This window comes from Crinia signifera, chromosome 8, assembly GCF_055691185.1.
Source record: "Crinia signifera chromosome 8, ASM5569118v1, whole genome shotgun sequence".
Classification (NCBI taxonomy): domain Eukaryota; kingdom Metazoa; phylum Chordata; class Amphibia; order Anura; family Myobatrachidae; genus Crinia; species Crinia signifera.
In genome coordinates, this window is record NC_139224.1 from 1,870,326 (window position 1) to 1,892,933 (window position 22,608).

The following is a 22,608-nucleotide window of genomic DNA, read 5'->3' on the forward strand; positions in this document are numbered from 1 at the left end:
TGCAGCGTTTGGTGCACATATCGGCCTACATGTAACGTGAAAGGAGTGTTCTACCTTTTAATGGTTTCTTACGTTCCTTAATGCATGTCCCAACAGCTAGCATTATGTAATCCATTCCTGTGTATACAAATAGCCACTTCTATCTGACACGTATAGATTAACAGGCTGCCCGTAGCCACCAGTGTTTAGTGGTTTATAAAGTACCAGCGCCTTTGTCTCTCCCTCCAGGTACTCAGTAAATGTTTTCCAGCCTCCATTCCTCCCCGGGAGGATGTCCCCTGACCAGCCTCAGTCACTAAGCACAGAGAAGCCAGAGTCCTCGGCCCAGGCCAGCTGCACGCTTATAGGAGAAGCCTCTGGGGATGACCGAGAGTCTCATACGGCTCCGCTGCCTCCGGGATCTTCTCCATGTCACTCGCTACAGATGGAAGCGGGAGATGCCAGCACACAGGGAAAGACCAGCACGGACAGGCACTCGCTGGTCAGCACAGACTCTGCCTTCTCCGAACCATCCACTGATACATTAAGGGAGTTTAGCTCAGGAGGAGAGAAGGAAACGACGTATGAAAAAACAGTAAGGCCTGAAGGTGCGTATTACATGGCTTTGTCTTCTGGAGCGATATAGTAGGTAATTGTACTATGAGTGCTGTGCCTCAGTGTGTACTATTCTGTTACTGCCCTGGTTAAACACCCGTGGGCTCCATATTGGACCAATAAAATCTAGTGTGCCAAAAAGTCAGGTGTGTGCACCATAGGCACTCAGAATGAGGGATATATGTTTTACTACTAAAAAATAAACTGGAACGTCCTTACCCAGATCCGGTTGTTGGTGCCAGTGGTGGTCAAGGTGCCGGGTGACTTTTCTGCTGGCTCCAAGAGGTTGATCTGGGAGATGTCCCCACGTCCCTCTGTGGTCAAAGTCGCTGAAGCCTTTAGCATGTGGTCATACTGCTGATCTGAGTGTCCCACAGCAGCACAGATATTTCAGCAAATGGGGCTATCTGTCCAGTGGTGATTACTGGTGGGGGTAGAGCGACATGTGAAAGAGGGCAGCAGTCATACAAGCGCATACGCCAGAATTTATTTAAAAAAAATGTATAATGCCCAATTGTATCCTTTGGTCATATATAATGCATGAGGCACTGGTAATAGCCAGGGACGACTCAGCCATTTACCTCACCTCACCCAGGGTCCTTGATCTTTATTGAGTCCTCCCCACGGAATTCGGTAATGTAAGGTGCACAGTGCCCCCCACAGCAGAAATGAGAGATGCCAATAACCCCGTGGTATGAACATGCACCTTGTATTCAGTGCAGGTATTGCATAGCCTTTGCTACCACACTGCGCTGCACACTGATATCTGTTCCCACTAAAGCAATATTATGCCAGTGACCCTGGCTGAGGGTATAATCTTGTGTCCTTCCGTGAAAGTTTTGAGACTGATTCAGCTGTTCCCTCCTGTTCAGCGGCTGTTCCCGGTTACCAGCAGTCTGAGTCCTCCAATCCCCACGCGGCCCTGTTCTACATCAATCACATCGACTCCTCTGGGAGAGAGGTGAAGCTGGATGATAAAGGTTGGTTCTGTTATCCACGATCTGGGGACACGTGTGGTGAAATACAGCAGGAAACGGAGCACTGTTTGCTTTCCTATAGCGGTCTGACACAGACTCCTCTAGTTATATTATGATAGGAACTCCACCCACGGCTTCCCATGCCGTGGTCCCGTGGAAAGCAGACAAGGGGATATTGACCTTACTAGCATAGAATGGACACACACACACACACACACACTACTAGCATAGAATGGACACACACACACACACACTACTAGCATAGAATGGACACACACACACACACTACTAGCATAGAATGGACACACACACACACACACTCTACTAGCATAGAATGGACACACACACTACTAGCATAGAATGGACACACACACACACACACTACTAGCATAGAATGGACACACACACACACACTACTAGCATAGAATGGACACACACACTACTAGCATAGAATGGACGGACACACACACACACACTACTAGCATAGAATGGACACACACACACACACTACTAGCATAGAATGGACAAACACACACTACTAGCATAGAATGGACACACACACACACACACACACACACACACACACACACTACTAGCATAGAATGGACACAGACCTGCGAGTTTGGTGGTAGTTATAGGAACCTCTGTCATTCTGTGATTTTATCTCTTAAGCATTCAGGCTGTTACTCGTTATTAGGTGTGTTTTCCCGAACATTAAATGGTAATGACCCCTGTGTCTAGGTGCGTACACACGTACAGATTTTCTGTCTGATCTATGTGGTGGGAACAAAAACCTGGAAATGTATTGGAGCAAATGACAATCAAAACATTGTTCCCAAACACTTGAGAACAGACAGTGATCAATCAGACAAATTATTTAATCGTTCTGATGTAACAAATTTATCAAGGCAGATATTTTTTTCTGTTTTCCTGCATTTGGGTGGAAATTTTTGATTATTATATGCTCCCATACATTTCCAGGTTTTTGTTCCCACCATATAGATCGGACAGAAAATCTTTAGTCCGGCCTCGCCCTCCCCTCCCACCCTGGTGTCTGTCCGGCCTCGCCCTCCCGCCCGGTGTCTGTCCGGCCTCACCCTCCCGCCCGGTGTCTGTCCGGCCTGGCCCTCCCACCCGGTGTCTGTCCGGCCTGGCCCTCCCACCCGGTGTCTGTCTGGCCTGGCCCTCCCACCCGGTGTCTGTCTGGCCTGGCCCTCCCACCCGGTGTCTGTCTGGCCTGGCCCTCCCACCCGGTGTCTGTCTGGCCTGGCCCTCCCACCCCGGTGTCTGTCCGGCCTGGCCCTCCCACCCCGGTGTCTGTCCGGCCTGGCCCTCCCACCCGGTGTCTGGCTGGCCTGGCCCTCCCACCCCGGTGTCTGGCTGGCCTGGCCCTCCCACCCCGGTGTCTGGCTGGCCTGGCCCTCCCACCCCGGTGTCTGGCTGGCCTGGCCCTCCCACCCCGGTGTCTGGCTGGCCTGGCCCTCCCACCCCGGTGTCTGGCTGGCCTGGCCCTCCCACCCCGGTGTCTGTCTGGCCTGGCCCTCCCACCCCGGTGTCTGTCCGGCCTGGCCCTCCCACCCCGGTGTCTGTCCGGCCTTGCCCTCCCACCCTGGGGTCTGTCCGGCCTTGCCCTCCCACCCTGGTGTCTGTCCGGCCTGGCCCTCCCACCCTGGTGTCTGTCCGGCCTGGCCCTCCCACCCTGGTGTCTGTCCGGCCTTGCCCTCCCCTCCCACCCTGGGGTCTGTCCGGCCTTGCCCTCCCCTCCCACCCTGGGGTCTGTCCGGCCTTGCCCTCCCCTCCCACCCTGGGGTCTGTCCGGCCTCGCCCTCCCCTCCCACCCTGGTGTCTGTTCGCCCTCCCGCCCCGGTGCCTGTCTGGCCTCGCCCTCCCCTCCCGCCCCGGTGCCTGTCTGGCCTCGCCCTCCCCTCCCGCCCCGGTGCCTGTCTGGCCTCGCCCTCCCCTCCCGCCCCGGTGCCTGTCTGGCCTCGCCCTCCCCTCCCGCCCCGGTGCCTGTCTGGCCTCGCCCTCCCCTTCCGGCCCGGTGCCTGTCTGGCCTCGCCCTTCCGGCCCGGTGCCTGTCTGGCCTCGCCCTTCCGGCCCGGTGCCTGTCTGGCCTCGCCCTTCCGGCCCGGTGCCTGTCTGGCCTCGCCCTTCCGGCCCGGTGCCTGTCTGGCCTCGCCCTTCCGGCCCGGTGCCTGTCTGGCCTCGCCCTTCCGGCCCGGTGCCTGTCCGGCCTCGCCCTTCCGGCCCGGTGCCTGTCTGGCCTCGCCCTTCCGGCCCGGTGCCTGTCTGGCCTCGCCCTTCCGGCCCGGTGCCTGTCTGGCCTCGCCCTTCCGGCCCGGTGCCTGTCTGGCCTCGCCCTTCCGGCCCGGTGCCTGTCTGGCCTCGCCCTTCCGGCCCGGTGCCTGTCTGGCCTCGCCCTTCCGGCCCGGTGCCTGTCTGGCCTCGCCCTTCCGGCCCGGTGCCTGTCTGGCCTCGCCCTTCCGGCCCGGTGCCTGTCTGGCCTCGCCCTCCCCTCCCGCCCCGGTGCCTGTCTGGCCTCGCCCTCCCCTCCCGCCCCGGTGCCTGTCTGGCCTCGCCCTCCCCTCCCGCCCCGGTGCCTGTCTGGCCTCGCCCTCCCCTCCCGCCCCGGTGCCTGTCTGGCCTCGCCCTCCCCTCCCGCCCCGGTGCCTGTCTGGCCTCGCCCTCCCCTCCCGCCCCGGTGCCTGTCTGGCCTCGCCCTCCCCTCCCGCCCCGGTGCCTGTCTGGCCTCGCCCTCCCCTCCCGCCCCGGTGCCTGTCTGGCCTCGCCCTCCCCTCCCGCCCCGGTGCCTGTCTGGCCTCGCCCTCCCCTCCCGCCCCGGTGCCTGTCTGGCCTCGCCCTCCCCTCCCGCCCCGGTGCCTGTCTGGCCTCGCCCTCCCCTCCCGCCCCGGTGCCTGTCTGGCCTCGCCCTCCCCTCCCGCCCCGGTGCCTGTCTGGCCTCGCCCTCCCCTCCCGCCCCGGTGCCTGTCTGGCCTCTCCCGCTCGGGTGTCTGTCCAGTTTCGCCCTCCTGCCCCGGTGTCTGTCCGGCCTCGCCCTCCCGCCCCGGTGCCTGTCCGGCCTCGCCCTCCCGCCCCGGTGCCTGTCCGGCCTCGCACTGTAATGTCGGAAACGTACATCATAAAACTGCTGATGACCAGTGAGACATTACATTACAATTCCTTTATCCACAGTGTTGGTGAGGTGGCGTTCTACAGTGGGTGGTAAGTTGAGGGAGATCTGTACCAATCCCTTTCTTGCATTGCGCAGGTGATTCCGTGCTGGACCTCACAGATGACTGCTCGCTTGCTCTGGTCTGGAAGAACAATGAGCGGTTGAAGGAGTTTGTACTGGTCGAGTCCAAAGAGCTGGAGTGCGACGAGGATCTGGGGTCCGCGAGCGAAGCAGCCAGAGTCGGCCTCTTCACCCTGGAGCAGTGCCTCAACCTCTTTACCAAGCCTGAGGTCCTGGCCCCCGAAGAAGCTTGGTGAGAGCGGTGTAGACCCCACTGTGCAGGAAATGCCCTCTGCTCCATCAGCGCTGACAGCCCAGGAGGCCAATCTGTGTGGCCAGAGCAGGCGGACATTGTTCTGCGCACAGCTATATTATAATACATGGTGTTATCCAGCATTTAGTATTGCAATCCTTTTCTTTGCTGCGTTTTGGATGACAGAGTCACTATGTCGGTAATCAGGAAGTAGCTGAGTGTGGTGTATTTTACCAATGTGGACCCACCTTAAGGTTCCCTTCGACTTTTTGCCCCCTGATCAGATATATAAGAACTTTTTTCTTTTGTCACAATGATCACATTTATATACAGTTCCCCTATGTTCCCCTTTGTTAGCCATTGTAGGAAAGCTTGAGTGTATTTGAATTGAGCTAGCTGAAGCCGGAGTGCGGACATGTTCCAGTCTGTGAGATAGAAGGTTCCGGAGTAATTGTCCTGCGGTCTCCTGAATGGAAGCCAATGCCTGAGAAATAACCATTGGGTTATATCCATATGATGGAGGCCTGGAAAGAGACCTCTATATAAACGTATGCTCTCGCGCCATCAGCGGTTTGTCGACATGGTAGACCACTGAAGGTCGACATGGCTTAGATTGAGACCTGAAATAGGCTGACATGCCTAAGGTCAACATGGATGCATTTGGTCGAAAATTGCTTGGTTGACAGTCAAAAGGTCGACATGGGTTCTTCCCTTTTTTGGGGAGCCGACATGTGCCGACAGGCATTATTTCATGCCCTACCATCCACTAGGGCAGTGGTAGCCAACTCCAGTCCTCGAGAGCGATCAACAGGTCACGTTTTCCATATCACCTCGCAGGTGCACAGGTGCACTCATTACTGACTGACACATTATTACAGTTCCACAGATGGAGATAATTACCTCACTTGTGATTCTGTGAGGAGACCTGGAAAACATGCACTGTTGGTAGCTCTCGAGGACTGGAGTTGGCTGCCCCTGCACTAGGGCGTGGAGGGAGAACAGAATAGTGTGATCTGATAGGGTGCCCATGTCAACATTTGGGACAAAAAAGGTGAAAACCCCATGTCGACCTTTTGACTGTCAACCTAGCCATTGTTGACCTAGTGCTTGCATCCATGACTACCTACAGTCGTTGACTCAATGACACCGCTACCTTTTTGCTTTTTAAAAATTGCTGATGTTTAATGGGGCATGGGACTATGGGGCATGGGACTATGGGGCAGATTTTATTAAGCTCGGTGAAGTGATAAAGTTTCTGGTTTTTATCACCGGCCAATCAGCTCCTACCTGTCATTTTTCAAACCAAGCCTGTAACTGCACAGGTAGGAGCTGATTGGCCGGTGATAAAAACCAGACCGTTTATCACTTCACCGAGCTTAATAAATCTACCCCCTAGTTACTTGTAGTGGATTCCCTCCTATTTTGCACCTTTTCCCAATATAAATTGAGCAATAGGCGTTATTCAGTCCCAGTCTATCCCTGCTATTAAATGACTATTTACCGGACTTATCTTTCTTCTTTCCCAGGTACTGCCCCAAATGCAACCAACACAGAGAGGCATCAAAACAGCTGATGCTCTGGAGGCTTCCGAACATCCTGATCATCCAGCTGAAGCGCTTCTCCTTCCGGACCTTTATCTGGAGAGATAAGATTAATGACCTGGTGGACTTCCCAGTAAGGTAACGGAGCAGTCTAACCCTGCACCAGTTCCTCTGTCCGTGAGTGTAGCCTGTCTGATTATTACCAAACACTGCTCACTATGAGATGATTGGATAAGAATTAATCTTGTTCGGTATTTACAGTTTTTGTACTCTGCAATGTACTTGGCTGATTTTAATAGAACATAAATCAATAGTCATCTGATAGGATCCTGAAATAAACCTATTGATTCTCTTATCATTCAAGTAGTCCGTGACCTTCGTATAAAGCACGGGGTGTGTATTCCACTACACTGTGTAAATGTGGAAACATCGTGGTTTCTGGTGTCTGTTGGCAAGATAGGGTTTCCTGTGCCAAACACCGGGCTTTATGCAATTATGCGCTTCAATGATTGTGAGTAATTCCATGAAAGCAACACGGTTTTCGAGTGGTAAGAGGGGACTTCAGCGCCCCAAAACACACGTTTTACTGAACCTGTGTGTTCAGGAATTTTTTTTTTTTTGGAACAATCTAGTTGAATAGCCCACACACAAATAATCATAGGACAATTTGGCCTACAGGTGCCATGAAAATATTTTGATGTTCTAGGGTAAGTTTGGGAAGCTCTGCAATAGCCGGTTTATGCTGCAGAGTTACTGTAAGGTTCTATACTAACCTTTGTGCAAATGACTTTCCAGGGGGCTGGATCTGACCACATTCTGCATCGGACAGAAGGAGGATCACCAGAGGCCGATCTATGACCTGTACGCAGTCATCAACCACTATGGTGGCATGATAGGCGGTCACTATACGGCGTATGCCAGGCTTCCTAACGATAAAAACAGCCAGCGAAATGACGTGGGTAGGTGGAAACCCTTTCTGTGCTGTGGTGTGACTGGTACAAACCTGCTATCCTAGGTTTACACTTTGTGTGTTACCCCATAGTTAAGCCTATGGCTAACATAGTGGCGCACTTGTCTCCTCCCCAGCTAGATGAAGGCTGTCGTCTGGGAGAGGTTGGTTTCGGCTGCTGATCTTCCACTTACAGCGGATTGGCTGGCTGCCACAGTCAGCCATTTTGTGCCATTAAGTTCAGTCAGAGCCCAAAGTGCTGCAGCTTGAGGTAAACATTTGCCGCCATCTATACTCTTTTAATGTGCTGCTTTTATTTAGGCTGGAGACTGTTTGATGACAGCACTGTGACCACAGTAGATGAAAGCCAAGTGGTGACGAGATACGCGTATGTCCTGTTTTATCGGCGGCGGAACTCTCCTGTGGAGAGACCTATGCGAGGGCACCCGGGCGATCACCGATCGGAAACTGGATCTGCTGATGGGGCTGCTAGCCAGGTAAGAAGCTGGGATCATAAAGGGACAGGTGCAGTTGGCTAATGGTCGTCCTGGGCATGCCAAACGTAGCCTTACACTAAGAGGCAGTGGTGCCCGCTGTGTGCTCTGATAAATGTTTGCAACACTGGCTTCAGAAACCTCTAAGTCTATACACTTGTGTCCATCCGTTTATTAATCGTGCACCAGCATTCGCCACTTTTCGGTGTAAAACCTCTGGACTGCTCCTATTTAAACAGTTTTCCAGGGGTGCAGCGTCTGTATTTTATAACATAAGTGGGGCGCACATGCACAGAGGCCAGAGCAGTAAAAGTGCTTCTGATGTGTTTCCGTTCCATCTATTAGGACTATATCCATTTGTGCGCAAGGGAATGAGTCCGCATTGGAGGGTGCGTAAGTGCTGCAGTTGGTATAAGCCAGGGTTCTGGAAGACAGATCTTTGTTCTCAGGCAGTCTGACCCTTATGCTGTAGGTGCAGGTTAGGGTCATGTGTCAATGTCCGGTGCTGATATTTAGGGGTTTCCTGTAGCTGCTCTGAAGGTATCACTGGAGAACATATTGTTTGCAAGTTGGAGATAACGGAGCAGATTGTTCAGGCTTTTTTTTTACATCCAACAGTTGAATTGTCCTGAATTTAGGGCCTTAAACAGCAGAACAACCTGTGTAGGAGCTGGTCGTATGCAGGTTGTAAGTGCAATCGCATGTACTTTACATACAATCCTCTTATGCGCACAGTGGAAACCGATGGATCAGACGTGCAGCATGTCTGATCTGGGGGCCGACCGCACATCATGCACACGATCCCTCTCACAACCCCTCAAATTGTGCGGTTCGTGTGCACAGCATTCTGGTGTTTGGTGACCTTTAGGTGGGTGCCGGACGGCTCCCCGACAGTTGGGATTCCGACAGTCAGTACTCCGACGTCGGAATCCCGACTGCTCCCTCGTGGGGGTCCACGACCCCCATAGAGGGAGAATAAAATAGGTGGCAAGTGCATATTATACCACACCCCTTTAGGAACGGCAGATTCTGTAGACATTCCGTAAAAAGAAATTACTACTGGGATATTCAGTGCTCACAGGGTGTTCAGAGCTGTGAGTGTCACCCTTTGTGTTGTATAATCTATTACTAAAGTAAGGTTGCACATAGAACGTTTGCACTTTTAGTTACATAGTAATAATTTAGCGGCCCTTCGGTTAGAGGGTTCTAGCTCCGCCCCCTTATGTTGTCATTGCTGCACAACAATCCTTTGCACAGTTTTGCTGCCAGCGTACCTGTTATTTAAGGTCCGAGCGTGGGTGGGATGCACTTGTACCCCCAGCTGCAGATGATCAGGGTTCCCCCTTACAGCACCTCTCATGGTTTTTTCAATAATTATTAGTGGATTTTACAAACAAATCTATTTCCTGATCATAAAATCCAAGCGCTCCGCAACCCAACCTGCCCCCTCCCGAACTTTTATCTCACGGGATTGTTTACCAAGATGGGAATTCTATGCAAGATGGGATGTTGCTATGGGAAACCAATCAGATTCTATCTATCTTCTAGAAGGTACTAAAGAGCGATTCTGATTGGTTGCTGTGTATATAGCGGAGACGGTCCCTGTCCTGGTGTCAATCCGCTTTCTCAGTTGCAGTTTTTTTTTTTTATCTCTTTTCATACTTTAAGGGCCACGTGGTCCCCGATTTGGACGAGCGAAGCTGTACACTTACTGGGGTCCAAGTTCTCAAATGTCGACATTGACACCAAAATAAAAAGTGAAAAACTCACATCAATCTTTCCATGCTTGTGTTGACCTCTCTCTATTGCCGACCTTTTGGGTTAACCTAATACACCGCAGCAATTAGGCCTCACACTACAAACCACCGCATGACCCATTGCTGTAGGTGCCGGCTATATAGCGCTGAACGTATGGCATAGCCATAACTAGCGGGCATTGGATGTACGACCTTCATGCAGGCTGGAGGTCCTAGGTATATGCCCTGATATGATGGGGGACCCAACCGTAGTAGTACTGTGATTGGAGAGGTTTCAGTACATGTACTAAGCTACCAACCAATCAGCTCCTAGCTGTCATGTTAGAGGCTGGGTATGAAGCTGATTGACTGCGGCTTTATCACCTCTCCAGGCTTCATAAATGTGCCCCCAACATCCTTCTGGCTGTGTGTGGATGTCCCCGGAGCAGCTGGTGTGACACTCGCCTTGTGTGGATGTCCCCGGAGCAGCTGGTGTGACACTCGCCTTGTGTGGATGTCCCCGGAGCAGCTGGTGTGACACTCGCCTTGTGTGGATGTCCCCGGAGCAGCTGGTGTGACACTCGCCTTGTGTGGATGTCCCCGGAGCAGCTGGTGTGACACTCGCCTTGTGTGGATGTCCCCGGAGCAGCTGGTGTGACACTCGCCTTGTGTGGATGTCCCCGGAGCAGCTGGTGTGACACTCGCCTTGTGTGGATGTCCCCGGAGCAGCTGGTGTGACACTCGCCTTGTGTGGATGTCCCCGGAGCAGCTGGTGTGACACTCGCCTTGTGTGGATGTCCCCGGAGCAGCTGGTGTGACACTCGCCTTGTGTGGATGTCCCCGGAGCAGCTGGTGTGACACTCGCCGTGTGTGGTTGTCCCCGGAGCAGCTGGTGTGACACTCGCCTTGTGATGTAACTAGCGATTACTAGCACTCCTTGTTCCTGGAGGTCACTGCGGATGGAATCAGTGCACAGAGCTCACACAGTACTTACTATGAGTCTGTTGCCCTTAGCGGTAGGAGCTCCGATAAGATCCGTCACCTGTTGTGTTCTCGTGAACTTGCCGCAGCTGTCTAAGCACACGTCTGGCTGAGCAGGAAACGGCACCAATGTTTTGGCTCGGGAGATAGGCCCCTATTATGTATCTTATTACCTGACCTTGATCCGAGCAGACAAGTTCTTGGTCATTAAGCCTGCACAGCGGTGTCCTGCGTTATCGCAGCGGGCAGTGGCACATTCTTCCAAAGCCGCGCAGACGTCATCCAATAACAGTAACATTAGATGTATGGCTTTGCTTGGAAGGACCACACAATGTAAAGCAGATGTGATCTAGAACGTCCTGCGTATATATGATGGGTGTAACGGTGGCACCGGCATCATATGCAGTACAATGGGCAGCGTATGTTCCCAGCCTGCCAATCACGCCAATCCTCGCATCTGTACGCTTACACATTCCCTCGCATCTGTACGCTTACACATTCCCTCGCATCTGGACACAGGTGACAAATCATTTCATGGCGCCAACCATCGAATGATATTTTTTTCCCGTTTGCAAATAAGTCAGTCTAGATTCTAGAGCAGTGGTTCTCAACCTCGGTCCTCAGGACCCCACGCAGTGCATGTTTTCCAGGTCTCCACACAGAATCATGGGTGAAATAATTTGCTCCACCTGTGATCTATTAAAATGTCTCAGTGACTGAGTGCATCTGCCGGGTGACCTGGAAAACATGCCCTGTTGGGGGTCCTGAGGACCGTGGTTGGGAACCACTGTTTCAGAGTTTCAGGAGATACTGGAGATGGAGCTGTGACCCTTGGAAGCATTTCCTCCCCGTGCACAGCAGGCCTCGCGTATATACCTGTAGAATCTTGGGGGATTGCCTGTGACTGGTCGCTGGGTGTAAACGGTCACCGGCTCCAGTATCTGTGGGGCAGAATTAGCAAAGCTTGGAGAGAGATAAAGTGGACAGACAATGTACCTGCTCCTAACTGTCCTGGTTCAACAGCCTGTAAGTTAAAGCTGATTTGGTTTGTTATCTCTCTGCAGACGTTCGGTTCCAAATTGGTCGCTTTGATGGTACCCTGGGGGTTCTAGGGTGTTCCACACTGGACTTCTATTGGAATGGGGACGTTGGATTGGGGATAAGTGTGTGTGTGTAATCCAATTGCCAGCGAATACATCGCCCAGAGCCTGTTACATCTTATGGTAAAAGTCTCTTTCCTACGGTTAATGAGCACTTTTGTACAAATCGGGCCTTGACCGTACGAAAGGTGCAAGGTAGGGGAACAGTTGCCGGCATTTAAATGCTGAGGCATCGGCAAGTAGAACCTTTTGTCGGCAATTGAATTCCCAGTACTTGTTTCCTAGCAGGGCGCCCAGATTTTCTATGTACGCAAACGTAGGGAAATTGCATTGCATCGCATCGCATCGCAGGGGCCATTTTAGTGCCGTGCGATGCGATTTTATTTCATGTAATTTATTTACTGCTCTGTGTGCCCCAGGGGATCGCATCGCACCTCCTGCTAAATGGCATGCGATTTTATAGGGTGTGCGATGCCATTACATTAGCTATATAAGAATATGATTGGATGACATAGAAAGAGGTTTTACGCACCTCCCCACTATCCACGTCACTAAGAAGCGTGGCGAGCGCAGCGGAACGCGTCCTCCGGCGATTTCATACCCCCACAACTCGGCGTGGAGTTAATTCTATATAGTGTAGCGAGCCGCCGAGCCCGAAGTGTGGCGAGCGTAGCGCGCCCCACGAGGGGACGCGGATTACTTTACATGTATTCCGCGTACCCTCGCGGGGCTCGCTGCCCTCGCCACACTGTATAAGATCAACTTCACGCCGACGTGGACAGTCGGGGTATGAAAAAGTCGGAAGATGCGTTCCGCCGCCCCTCGTGGGGCTCTCTGCGCTCACCACGCTTCGGGATGGGGGGGGGGTGCGTAAAACCTCTTTGTATGACATCCAATCATATTATTGTATTGCTAATGTAATGGCATCACACACCCTATAAAATCGCATCGCAATGCATGTAATTTTGCGGGAGGTGCGATGCGATCCTCCGGGGGCTAAGAGAGCAGTGAATAAATTACAAAGGAAAACAGCATTGCGTTGCATGGCCCTTAAAATGTCCCATGCAATGCGATTTCCCTACACAGAATAGCCCACTAAGCAAATAGCTTAGTGGGCGCTGTGCTAGGAAACAAGTACTGAATTCCCCTCTGAGCCTCTAGGGGGAGTTGAGAGCATTCCTCACTTATTGGAAATGGGGATTAAAGTGTTAACTTCTAGCCGATTGGAGAGTTGGGTTCTCTCTCTGGGGCTGCTAGTGCAGTACAGTATATACGCTGTGAGCAACTGCATCTATTAGGGTTGGTCAGTAAGTCCCATGCCGGTTCGGGGATAGAGGCCAGTATACCAAGCTCACCTTGTACAGGTTATCGTATAGCTTTGTTACTTGTCTGTGCTTTGCAGATGGTGCTACATAGATGTTATGTTCTAGCAGCTTTGTGCTCCTATATGTCGTCCCCCCCCAAGCTCTGACTCAGGTTTCCGCACACCGCAGGCTTCTCTGATATGGCAGGCCCTGGAGGCCGAAGAGGAGGAGCTACACCGTCACCTGGACTTACAGCGAAGACACAGAGCCCCAACCGCCCACAGCCCCACAGACCTCCAGCTCCCGGAGTACGCCGATGAAGCCCGCCTCCGTTATTTTGTGCTGGGCACTATGGCAGCCATTGTTGCCTTCTTCTTGAACGTTTTCTATCCCTTTATGTACCAGTCGCAGGGGAGGTAGAGCTGCCGGGAACCACGCAGGACCGTCACTGTCACTGGACACAGGGTTACCCGCTCCTGGCGCTGGCCTTGCAATGTTACTGTTACCGCAATAATGTATACCGAATGTCCACGCACATCAGGGAAGGCAGGCGGAGAACGGGTTTCGTCACACAGATCTAGCATAAACCAGCGCGAAACCTACACTGCAGGGAGATCTTACTACAACAAGGTCTCCAGTCCAGTACAAATAACCATATCCGATATACTGAAACAACAAGAAACTGTTATCCAGACAATTCTGTTCCTTCTACCAGAATAATAGCTAATATTTGTAAAATGAAACCACAACATTTAACAAACCCCCCCCCCCTGCTGTTAAAAGATGAACTTTTTGCCAGTTTATTTAAATTGATTACATACTTTTTTAGCTTCATTTCCTTAAACAAAGGTCCTGTTCTGATATTTTACTTGTATTTCCTTTATCTGCCACTAAGGGGAGCTGGAGAGCGTTTAGGTTCAGACCAATCCTTGCCGCTGTCCTAGGACAGGGGCTGCATCCAGAGCAAACTTGCCTTTAGCTCGCTGCATTTATATGTATCATTTAGATTTTATGGGGTGTATGGTAGAAGTATAAAACTATTGAATGCGAGAGGTGTTGTCTCGTTTAAAGGGACTTCGATGGCAGTATGACGGGCTTATCCATAAGCCTAATGCAATGCACTTTATATCCTACCCAAGCAGGGTCCTAGGAAACATCAAGGTGAGTTAGTTAGTTGGTAATGTGCTTTTAATTGCTAAGATATTGTGACATAATTGCTTCGCCTAATCCACAAAGTTATTTTCATGTGGTGCATTGCTACATGTTGCAAATTAATTATTTTAATTGTTTCTTCGTTAGATGAAGACATTAAGTCCCCGTTTCCCGTTCCTCTCTAACACTTTTACTGCAACTCTTTATTTTATTTATTTATAACGACCACAAAACAGCCCTCCTTTAAAAAAGGCAGCCATTTTGTTTTTGGCCCACAATAGCTACCTCATTAGTTCTTCGCACAAAATGGCTGCCTCCATTTTTTGTGCAGGTTTTTCCCTTCATGTTTCAGATTACGAAATTATAAACTATTTAAAAAATCTTCATGCAATTAAACACAGACTTCTCCTACTTTAAAGTGTATAAATATTGTTTGGAGCCTGGGTAAGTAGCAGCGTACGAGTAGGTCAATGTTTAGGTTATATGACTACACAGTGGTGTCAGCCATTTTGTACCCTGAATCAGTAATACAGCTCCCAGTATAGCAGTTTATCCTTCGGTCACTGGAGACGTCATTGTCCGGATATGAGCAGAGTGTAGGCAATGAGAACATTTTGAATAAACCGGAAACTCTGGAGTTGCCCTTAGAAACCAATCAGCTTTTAGGTATTGTTGATCATGCACGGACATTCTTTCAAAATATAGACCGAAGCTTATTGGTTGCTATGGAAAACATTTCTACTTTACTGCAAATTCACAGCACTGCGATTAGGTCTGAATCGGGCACATAGAGCAGAGAAAAGCCCTTTTTTAGGGAAAGTCTCCTGTGTGTTCATATACGCCATCCTGAGATGTGGACATCAGGGGAACTCGATGCTTACCTGCTCCGTCCCCTTAATATCTCCGCTGCAACCTCCCCTGACCTTCGCTGCCGGCACATGCGCGGAATAGACCTGACTGTCGCTCCAATCACTTAGCGGTGAACTGTACAGAGACCCCGCCCCTGTATTTGGGAACATTTCTCAAATGAATACATCAAAGCAGGTAAAGCAAACGTGAAGAGAACGGCTGTTGTGCGATGCGAACACGGATGTTTGCGGTCCCCGATGTGCGAACATTTCACGCTCAGTATGTAACAATCTCAGCACTGCTGTGGCTAGGGGTCATAGGATCAACTGTATGACAAATGAAATAGGTCGACACAAGCATTTGGGAATGTGACATGAGTTTTTCTTGTGCCCATCAGCCCCGTACGTAATACAGTTATGGGAAGGTTGTTCATTTACGCTAATTATTATAGTTACAAATATAGAGGAAGCGCTTGTAAATATATCGGTGGCATCTGCAAAATAAAAAGTTAGTAACAATGTTTATACCCTTTTGGTTAGAGGCATGTCCAAAGTGTGGCCCTCCAGCTGTTGTGAAACTAAAAGTCCCATCATGCCTTGCCGCAGTTTTACTATTATGGAATGCTAAAACTATGGCAAGGCATGCTGGGATGTGTAGTTTCACTACAGCTGGAGGACCACCGTTTGACCATGCCTGTCCCAATCACCGGGTGACAGCAGTTCCGTGTGGCAGAGGGAGCGTGGTGATTTTTCTCCCTGCCCGCTGCTCTGGCTCTGTGATGATCTGCCGCACATTCCCGGAAGGGACGAGTCATGATGTGCGGATCTAGGTAGTGGTCTGCTGTCTCTATGTAATTACACAGACATGGAGAACTTCAGGCTGAAACCTTGTATAGACTTCTCTGGTGTATACGTTGCAGTATCCTGAGCCTAATGTAACCTGGCTCTCCTGTCCACCTGACATGTGGCTCTTGTCCCACGTGCAATGTGGCTTTTTCCCACCAATCCTATGCCTACCTCCTTGCCAGCCAGGCGTCTCCCCTGTATTTATTTATTTATTTACAGCGTCTTATATAGCGCAGCATATTCCGTTGCACTTTACGATTGGAAACAGTGATGACACAAACTTGGTAGCAACAAACCGACATAGAGGTAGGAGGGCCCTGCTCTCAAGAGACTAACATAATGTTCCCACAATTTGGCCTGTTTTTCTTTATTTGAAGATTTCACACTTTGCGAGAGGTTTAAGAATAAACCAGGCTTTGATCTCTCATTCCCTTTCTTTACTGGGATTTGCCGCCCGATAATCCAGTGAAATCCCAAATGAATGTTCTAAGCATTTTATGAGTATTTAGATGGCTGAACAATGTTCTGTGATTGGAAGAGGTTGCCAAGGATATTGACACTTTATTGCCTGTGCTTGTAATCCCAGCAGCAGGAATTACAGTAACAGTATGCAGGTAACTTCCTCTTTGCAGTGTTACTGACTCTTTATGTACTGCCCATGGGACACAATGTGGGTGGGGGGTGGGGGGGGGGGGGGTGGGTGATGTTACAGAGATGAGCGGTCTTCTACCTCCATGCAGGCAGGGGATACGGTCATTGGGTCACCAGCAAGTTGTTTGACTGTCATTAGGTCGACATGGGGTTTTCACAGTTTTTTGTGCTGACAGGCGGTATTTCATGCCCTACCATCCACTAGGGCATGGTGGGAGAATAAAATAATGTAGGGCGGCACCGAGCCCGAAGCATGGCAAGCGTAGCGGTGCACTTTAACCTGTGTCCATGTCGACATTCGGGTAAAAAAAAACCAATGAAAACCCCCATGTCGACCTTTTGACCCTGTCAACCTAAATGCATGACGACCTAATGACTGGTCACCAGCAAGTTGTTAGACAACTGATCCACACCCGCAGGCAGGAAGTGCACGTTTATCTGTTCTTCAGTTCTGGGACAGAGCGGTACTTCTGTTCTTCAGTTCTGGGACAGAGTGGTACTTCTGTACTTCAGTTCTGGGACAGAGCGGTACTTCTGTACTTCAGTTCTGGGACAGAGCGGTACTTCAGTTCGTCAGTTCTGGGACCAAGCGGTACTTCTGTTCTTCAGTTCAGGGACAGAGCGGTTCTTCAGTTCTGGGACAGAGCGGTACTTCTGTTCTTCAGTTCTGGGACAGAGCGGTACTTCTGTTCTTCAGTTCTGGGACAGAGCGGTACTTCTGTTCTTCAGTTCTTAGACAGAGTGGTACTTCTGTTCTTCAGTTCTGGGACAGAGCGGTACTTCTGTTCGTCAGTTCTGGGACAGAGGGGTGCTTCTGTTCTTCAGTTCTGGGACAGAGCGGTACTTCTGTTCTTCAGTTCTGGGACAGAGCGGTACTTCTGTTCTTCAGTTCTGGGACAGAGCGGTACTTCTGTTCTTCAGTTCTGGGACAGAGCGGTACTTCTGTTCTTCAGTTCTGGGACAGAGCGGTACTTCTGTTCTTCAGTTCTTAGACAGAGTGGTACTTCTGTTCTTCAGTTCTGGGACAGAGCGGTACTTCTGTTCGTCAGTTCTGGGACCAAGCGGTACTTCTGTTCTTCAGTTCAGGGACAGAGCGGTACTTCTGTTCTTCAGTTCTTAGACAGAGTGGTACTTCTGTTCTTCAGTTCTTAGACAGAGCGGTACTTCTGTTCTTCAGTTCTTGGACAGAGCGGTACTTCTGTTCTTCAGTTCTTGGACAGAGCGGTACTTCTGTTCTTCAGTTCTTGGACAGAGCGGTACTTCTGTACTTCAGTTCTGGGACAGAGCGGTACTTCTGTACTTCAGTTCTGGGACAGAGCGGTACTTCTGTTCTTCAGTTCTGGGACAGAGCGGTGCTTCTGTACTTCAGTTCTGGGACAGAGCGGTGCTTCTGTACTTCAGTTCTGGGACAGAGCGGTGCTTCTGTACTTCAGTTCTGGGACAGAGCGGTGCTTCTGTACTTCAGTTCTGTAAGAAAGCTTCTGAGTCGTGTGGCTGACATTGCAGTTAGAAACTAGCAAAAAAAAATCTGTGCTGCTTTTCAGTGGTGGTTAGTGTGGGAAATACTGTGCTGCAATTCATTTCTTGGAAACATTTTATGTATCTAAAATGTATGGGCTGCAGCAATATCCACCAATGCTTTGATAACTTTTCAGCCTATAAATTAACTACAGTAGAAATGAATTAATAAGTATTGAAGTATTGAAGCACAATGTTATCCTCCGCTGCAGAGCCATCCATAACGCTTTTTATGTTAGTATTTAGTGGTACATTAAAAGGTTACTAGATCTGAAGAATGTAATGATCCAGCATTGCTAATTAACATTGGCAATAATCGTGTTTAATCCCCCACGGGCATTAAAGTCTGTGCAATAGTAGCTTCTGTACTTTTGTACTTTTTAAAGACCTCCATGACCTATGAATCCGTAACTGTAATAGGTACTTGTGAGTTATCCGGGCGCCCGATTTTTTGATTGTATGCCTTAAGTTAAGGCATACAATCAGATGCGATGCGATATCGCATCGCATCGCATGCGACCATCGGATGCGATGACCCAATTTTTCCATAGGAATCAATGTTAAAATGATTCCTATGGAAAAAGGGGTCCTTTTCATACCCCTACTATCCAAGTGGGCATGGAGTTGGATATAAACCTGTGGCGAGCGTAGCGAGCCACCGAGCCCGAAGCGTGGCGAGCGAAGCGAGCCCCGCGAGGGGACGGTATTCCGTGTCCCCTCGCGGGGCTCGCTACGCTCGCCACGCTTCGGGCTCGGTGGCTCGCTACGCTCGCCACAGGTTTATATCCAACTCCATGCCCACTTGGATAGTAGGGGTATGAAAAGGACCCCTTTTTCCCATTGAATTCCATGTTAAAATGGACTCAGTCCATTTTAACATTGATTCCTATGGAAAAATCGGGTCATCGCATCGCATCGCATCCGATGGTCGCATGCGATGCGATGTCCCGATCCGACCCGATTTTGAAATCGGGCGCCCGGATAACTCACAAGTACCCTGTAATATATACTGTCGCATATTTATATTCATAGATTTTTATGAAACCTATTTTAACTGCTATGGAATGTTAAAAGACCTTTGTTGGAAAGAAGTTTAACCTAAATAAAGTTTATGTTGGAAAAAAAAAGAACCTTGGAATGAACCGCTCCGTAGTTTGGTTTTATTTCTGCACAAACTGAGCAAATCAATGACAGAGAACCGGGTCTGTAAACTACCACTAGAAGAATTGCATACCCGGGTGCATATATATATAATATGTTATTACTGATCTACTGTTCCAGTCATACTCTGAAGAGAGTGTAAGTGTTTTGTAAAAGACAAATATATATACCACATAAAAAATAAATAAAATAGATCTAAGAGTGTTGACGGTGGCGAGCTCCACTTAATGTAACAGTGTACCATATATAAGAGTCCAGGTACAGACCAATACTGATCCGCGTAGAGAGCATTCTCCAAATTTCAAGAAGATAGCCAAAGATAATTTATTGATCTATCACCAAATTAGTAGGTCAGTCGATGTTTCAGACTGATAAGTCATTTTTCGTGGCAGCAGTGCAGGAGGCAGCGTGGCAGCAGTGCAGAAGGCAGCGTGCCAGCAGTGCAGGAGGCAGCAGTGCAGGTGGCAGCAGTGCAGGAGGCTGCGTGGCAGCAGTGCAGGTGGCAGCAGTGCGGGAGGCTGCGTGGCAGCAGTGCGGGAGGCAGTGTGGCAGCAGTGCAGGAGGCGGCAGCAGTGCGGGAGGCAGCAGTGCGGGAGGCTGCGTGGCAGCAGTGCGGGAGGCTGCGTGGCAGCAGTGCGGGAGGCTGCGTGGCAGCAGTGCGGGAGGCTGCGTGGCAGCAGTGCGGGAGGCTGCGTGGCAGCAGTGCAGGAGGCAGCGTGGCAGCAGTGCAGGAGGCAGCGTGGCAGCAGTGCAGGAGGCAGCAGTGCAGGAGGCAGCGTGGCAGCAGTGCAGGTGGCAGCAGTGCAGGTGGCAGCGTGGCCTCCTGCACTGCTGCCATGCGTCTTATATGCTGTCTTGAAAAAGGTTCTTATTGAAGTTTGGGGAGTGCATTCTGTGCGGATCAGTATTGGTCTGTACCTGGACTATATAGATAGATAGATTATGGAGAAGGAGGTGGCATGTTTAACCCTTTAAATGCTAACGTCTCTGAGATGCGCAAAGTATCTGATACCAATGCCAGCGTCGCTCACATTTGTTATATAAATTCAAATAAAAAATGTTTTAAAAAAAGACCTATACATATTTTATATACAGTATAAGGTGAACATTACAGGTCATCACAATGAATAAAAATGTTTGCTTGGTAATTTTTACACCTATTTTGACAAATTCACTTGACCCTCAAATGGTTAAAATACATGGCTGTGGGATGCTACAAGAAGACGCTTCTCTATCATTTTCCCTTGGTTTGTTTCTTCAGGCTGCTGTCAAAGATTTATTAAGTGTTGGGTGACTGCCTCACGGTATGTGTAGTGAGCATAGAGGCATTGGAGTGCCCGGTACTTGTTTCCTAGCACTGCGCCTGCGATTTTGATTGTATCCATCGGGTACAAAAAAATCGCGTCGATCGCATCGCATGCAACCAAATCGCATGCGATGCGATTTTTACATCGGAACCAATGTAAAATGGTCCCTGAGACCAGATTTTACATTGGGCCCAATGTTAAATGCCCCCCAGACCCCGATTTTATATAGTGTGGCGAGCGCAGCGAGCCACCGAGTCCGAAGCGTGGCGAGCGGCCGCGCATTACTTCACAGGTATTACGTGTCCCCTCGCGGGGCTCGCTTCGCTCGCCACACTATATAAAATCAACTCCACGCCGACGTGGATAGTGGGGGTATGAAAATGTGGGAGGACCTGTACCGCCGCCCCTTCGGGTTGGCGTTCATCGTGGGGTGGTGTTAACAATGGGGGGGGGGGGGGGGGGGGGGGGGGCATTTCACATGTAAAATACCCAGAAGGGTGGGTATACACTGAAAAATCTGGTCCATTGGCCCATTTAACATTGTTCCCTATGTAAAATCGCGTCCATCGGTCGCATCGCATGCCTTAACTTAAGGCATGCGATGGACGCGATTTTTTAATTATTGGGGAAAAGGCTAAAAATAGCTATGAAATTGCGTCGGTCGCGTCCATCGCATACCTTAAGTTAAGGTATGCGATCACCTGCGACGGGTGCCGTGCTAGGAAACAAGTACTGAGTGCCCTTCTGAGCAGGTGTGGTGGATGATGACACAGAATGTTGACATGGTCACTATGTGTAGTTTCTAGCACTGGGTGTGGTATAATACTCCGACAGTCGGGATTCCGACAGTGATTACTCAGACGTCGGAATCCCGACTGCACAGCGGGGGGAGCGCTATTTTATTCTCCCTCTATGAGGGAGCAGTCGGGATTCCGACGTCGGAGGAATGACTGTCGGGGAGCCGTCCGGCACCCCTAGCACTAACCCTGTTATGCTGACAGTCACATTGTCCACATAATGGCCATATCTATGTTGAGCCGTTCATTGGTCCGGTCTGTGTAGCCACTGTGCTGTCTGCTCCATGTACTGTTAGATCCTCTATCGCCTACCCACTTGTCACATGACTAGGCTAGAATTATTAGGGTACGCACCATAGTCTGTGTGCGGCTGAACTGTGCAACACTTGATATTGTCTATTGGGTGCCACCTAATGTCTGCTGGTCTCTTGCATTCACCCCATAGAGGTGAGGAGCAGCGCTAGCTTTCTATTATATAGGATGAACATTTTATATGTTCCTGGGGTGGTAGAAATTGTGGGGTACGCAAGTGAACTGCAGCAAAAGTATTGTTTTAGTTCTGAATACATAAAATATAGGCTGTATCTTTGCATTGTTTCAATAGGACTTTAACCCTTTTTGTTTTCCATCTGCAGATATATTGAATGCTATTAATAGGGGTTACATGGATAAATGTGTGGTTAAATAGGGCATTACCTAGTGCCGCTGATGGTTCTAGTAAATCTGCTTGCAGTTCCGTTGTTTACGTTCTCTTCCTGATGATTTTGTTATCGCCTCTCAGCATTCTAATCCGCAGAATGCAATATGTCAATGAGGTGAGACTTGTCAGCTGCAATGAGGAAGCCTGAGAATAATACCCCTTTTAGACATACTACCCGGGAATTACCCGGCATTTTGACTTTCACACAGCAGCAAATTACCGGTTGAAGTAGTTCTACCAGGTAATTTGCTGAAAAACCCGGGTTTTTCTTGTCTGAAAGGTCAACACGGGTCGTAAATCCTGGGTCCTCAACGCAGGTAAAAAGAAGAGTCGGAGACCTGGGTTTTAACACCCGGGTTGACCCTTTCAAACATACCAAAATCCTGGGTTGATGCGCGTTCATGTGCAAAAACCTGGGATTTTGGCGTATGTCTGAAAGGGGTATAAGACACAGAACAGACAGAAGG

General features: G+C 50.1%; 1 protein-coding gene across 1 annotated transcript in view; it reads left to right on the forward strand.

Moving 5' to 3' along the window:
• The window catches only part of USP19 (ubiquitin specific peptidase 19), a 60,808-nt gene extending 46,887 nt beyond the window's left edge, over positions 1–13,921 (forward strand). Inside the window, exons 21-27 of the mRNA XM_083155561.1 lie at positions 229–587; positions 1,467–1,574; positions 4,840–5,056; positions 6,583–6,735; positions 7,393–7,556; positions 7,868–8,043; positions 13,351–13,921. Of these exons, the coding sequence (XP_083011687.1) occupies positions 229–587; positions 1,467–1,574; positions 4,840–5,056; positions 6,583–6,735; positions 7,393–7,556; positions 7,868–8,043; positions 13,351–13,581 (1,408 nt within the window). The 3' untranslated portion in view covers positions 13,582–13,921. The remainder of the gene's footprint in view (positions 1–228; positions 588–1,466; positions 1,575–4,839; positions 5,057–6,582; positions 6,736–7,392; positions 7,557–7,867; positions 8,044–13,350) is intronic.
• The last annotated feature ends 8,687 nt before the right edge of the window (positions 13,922–22,608 follow it).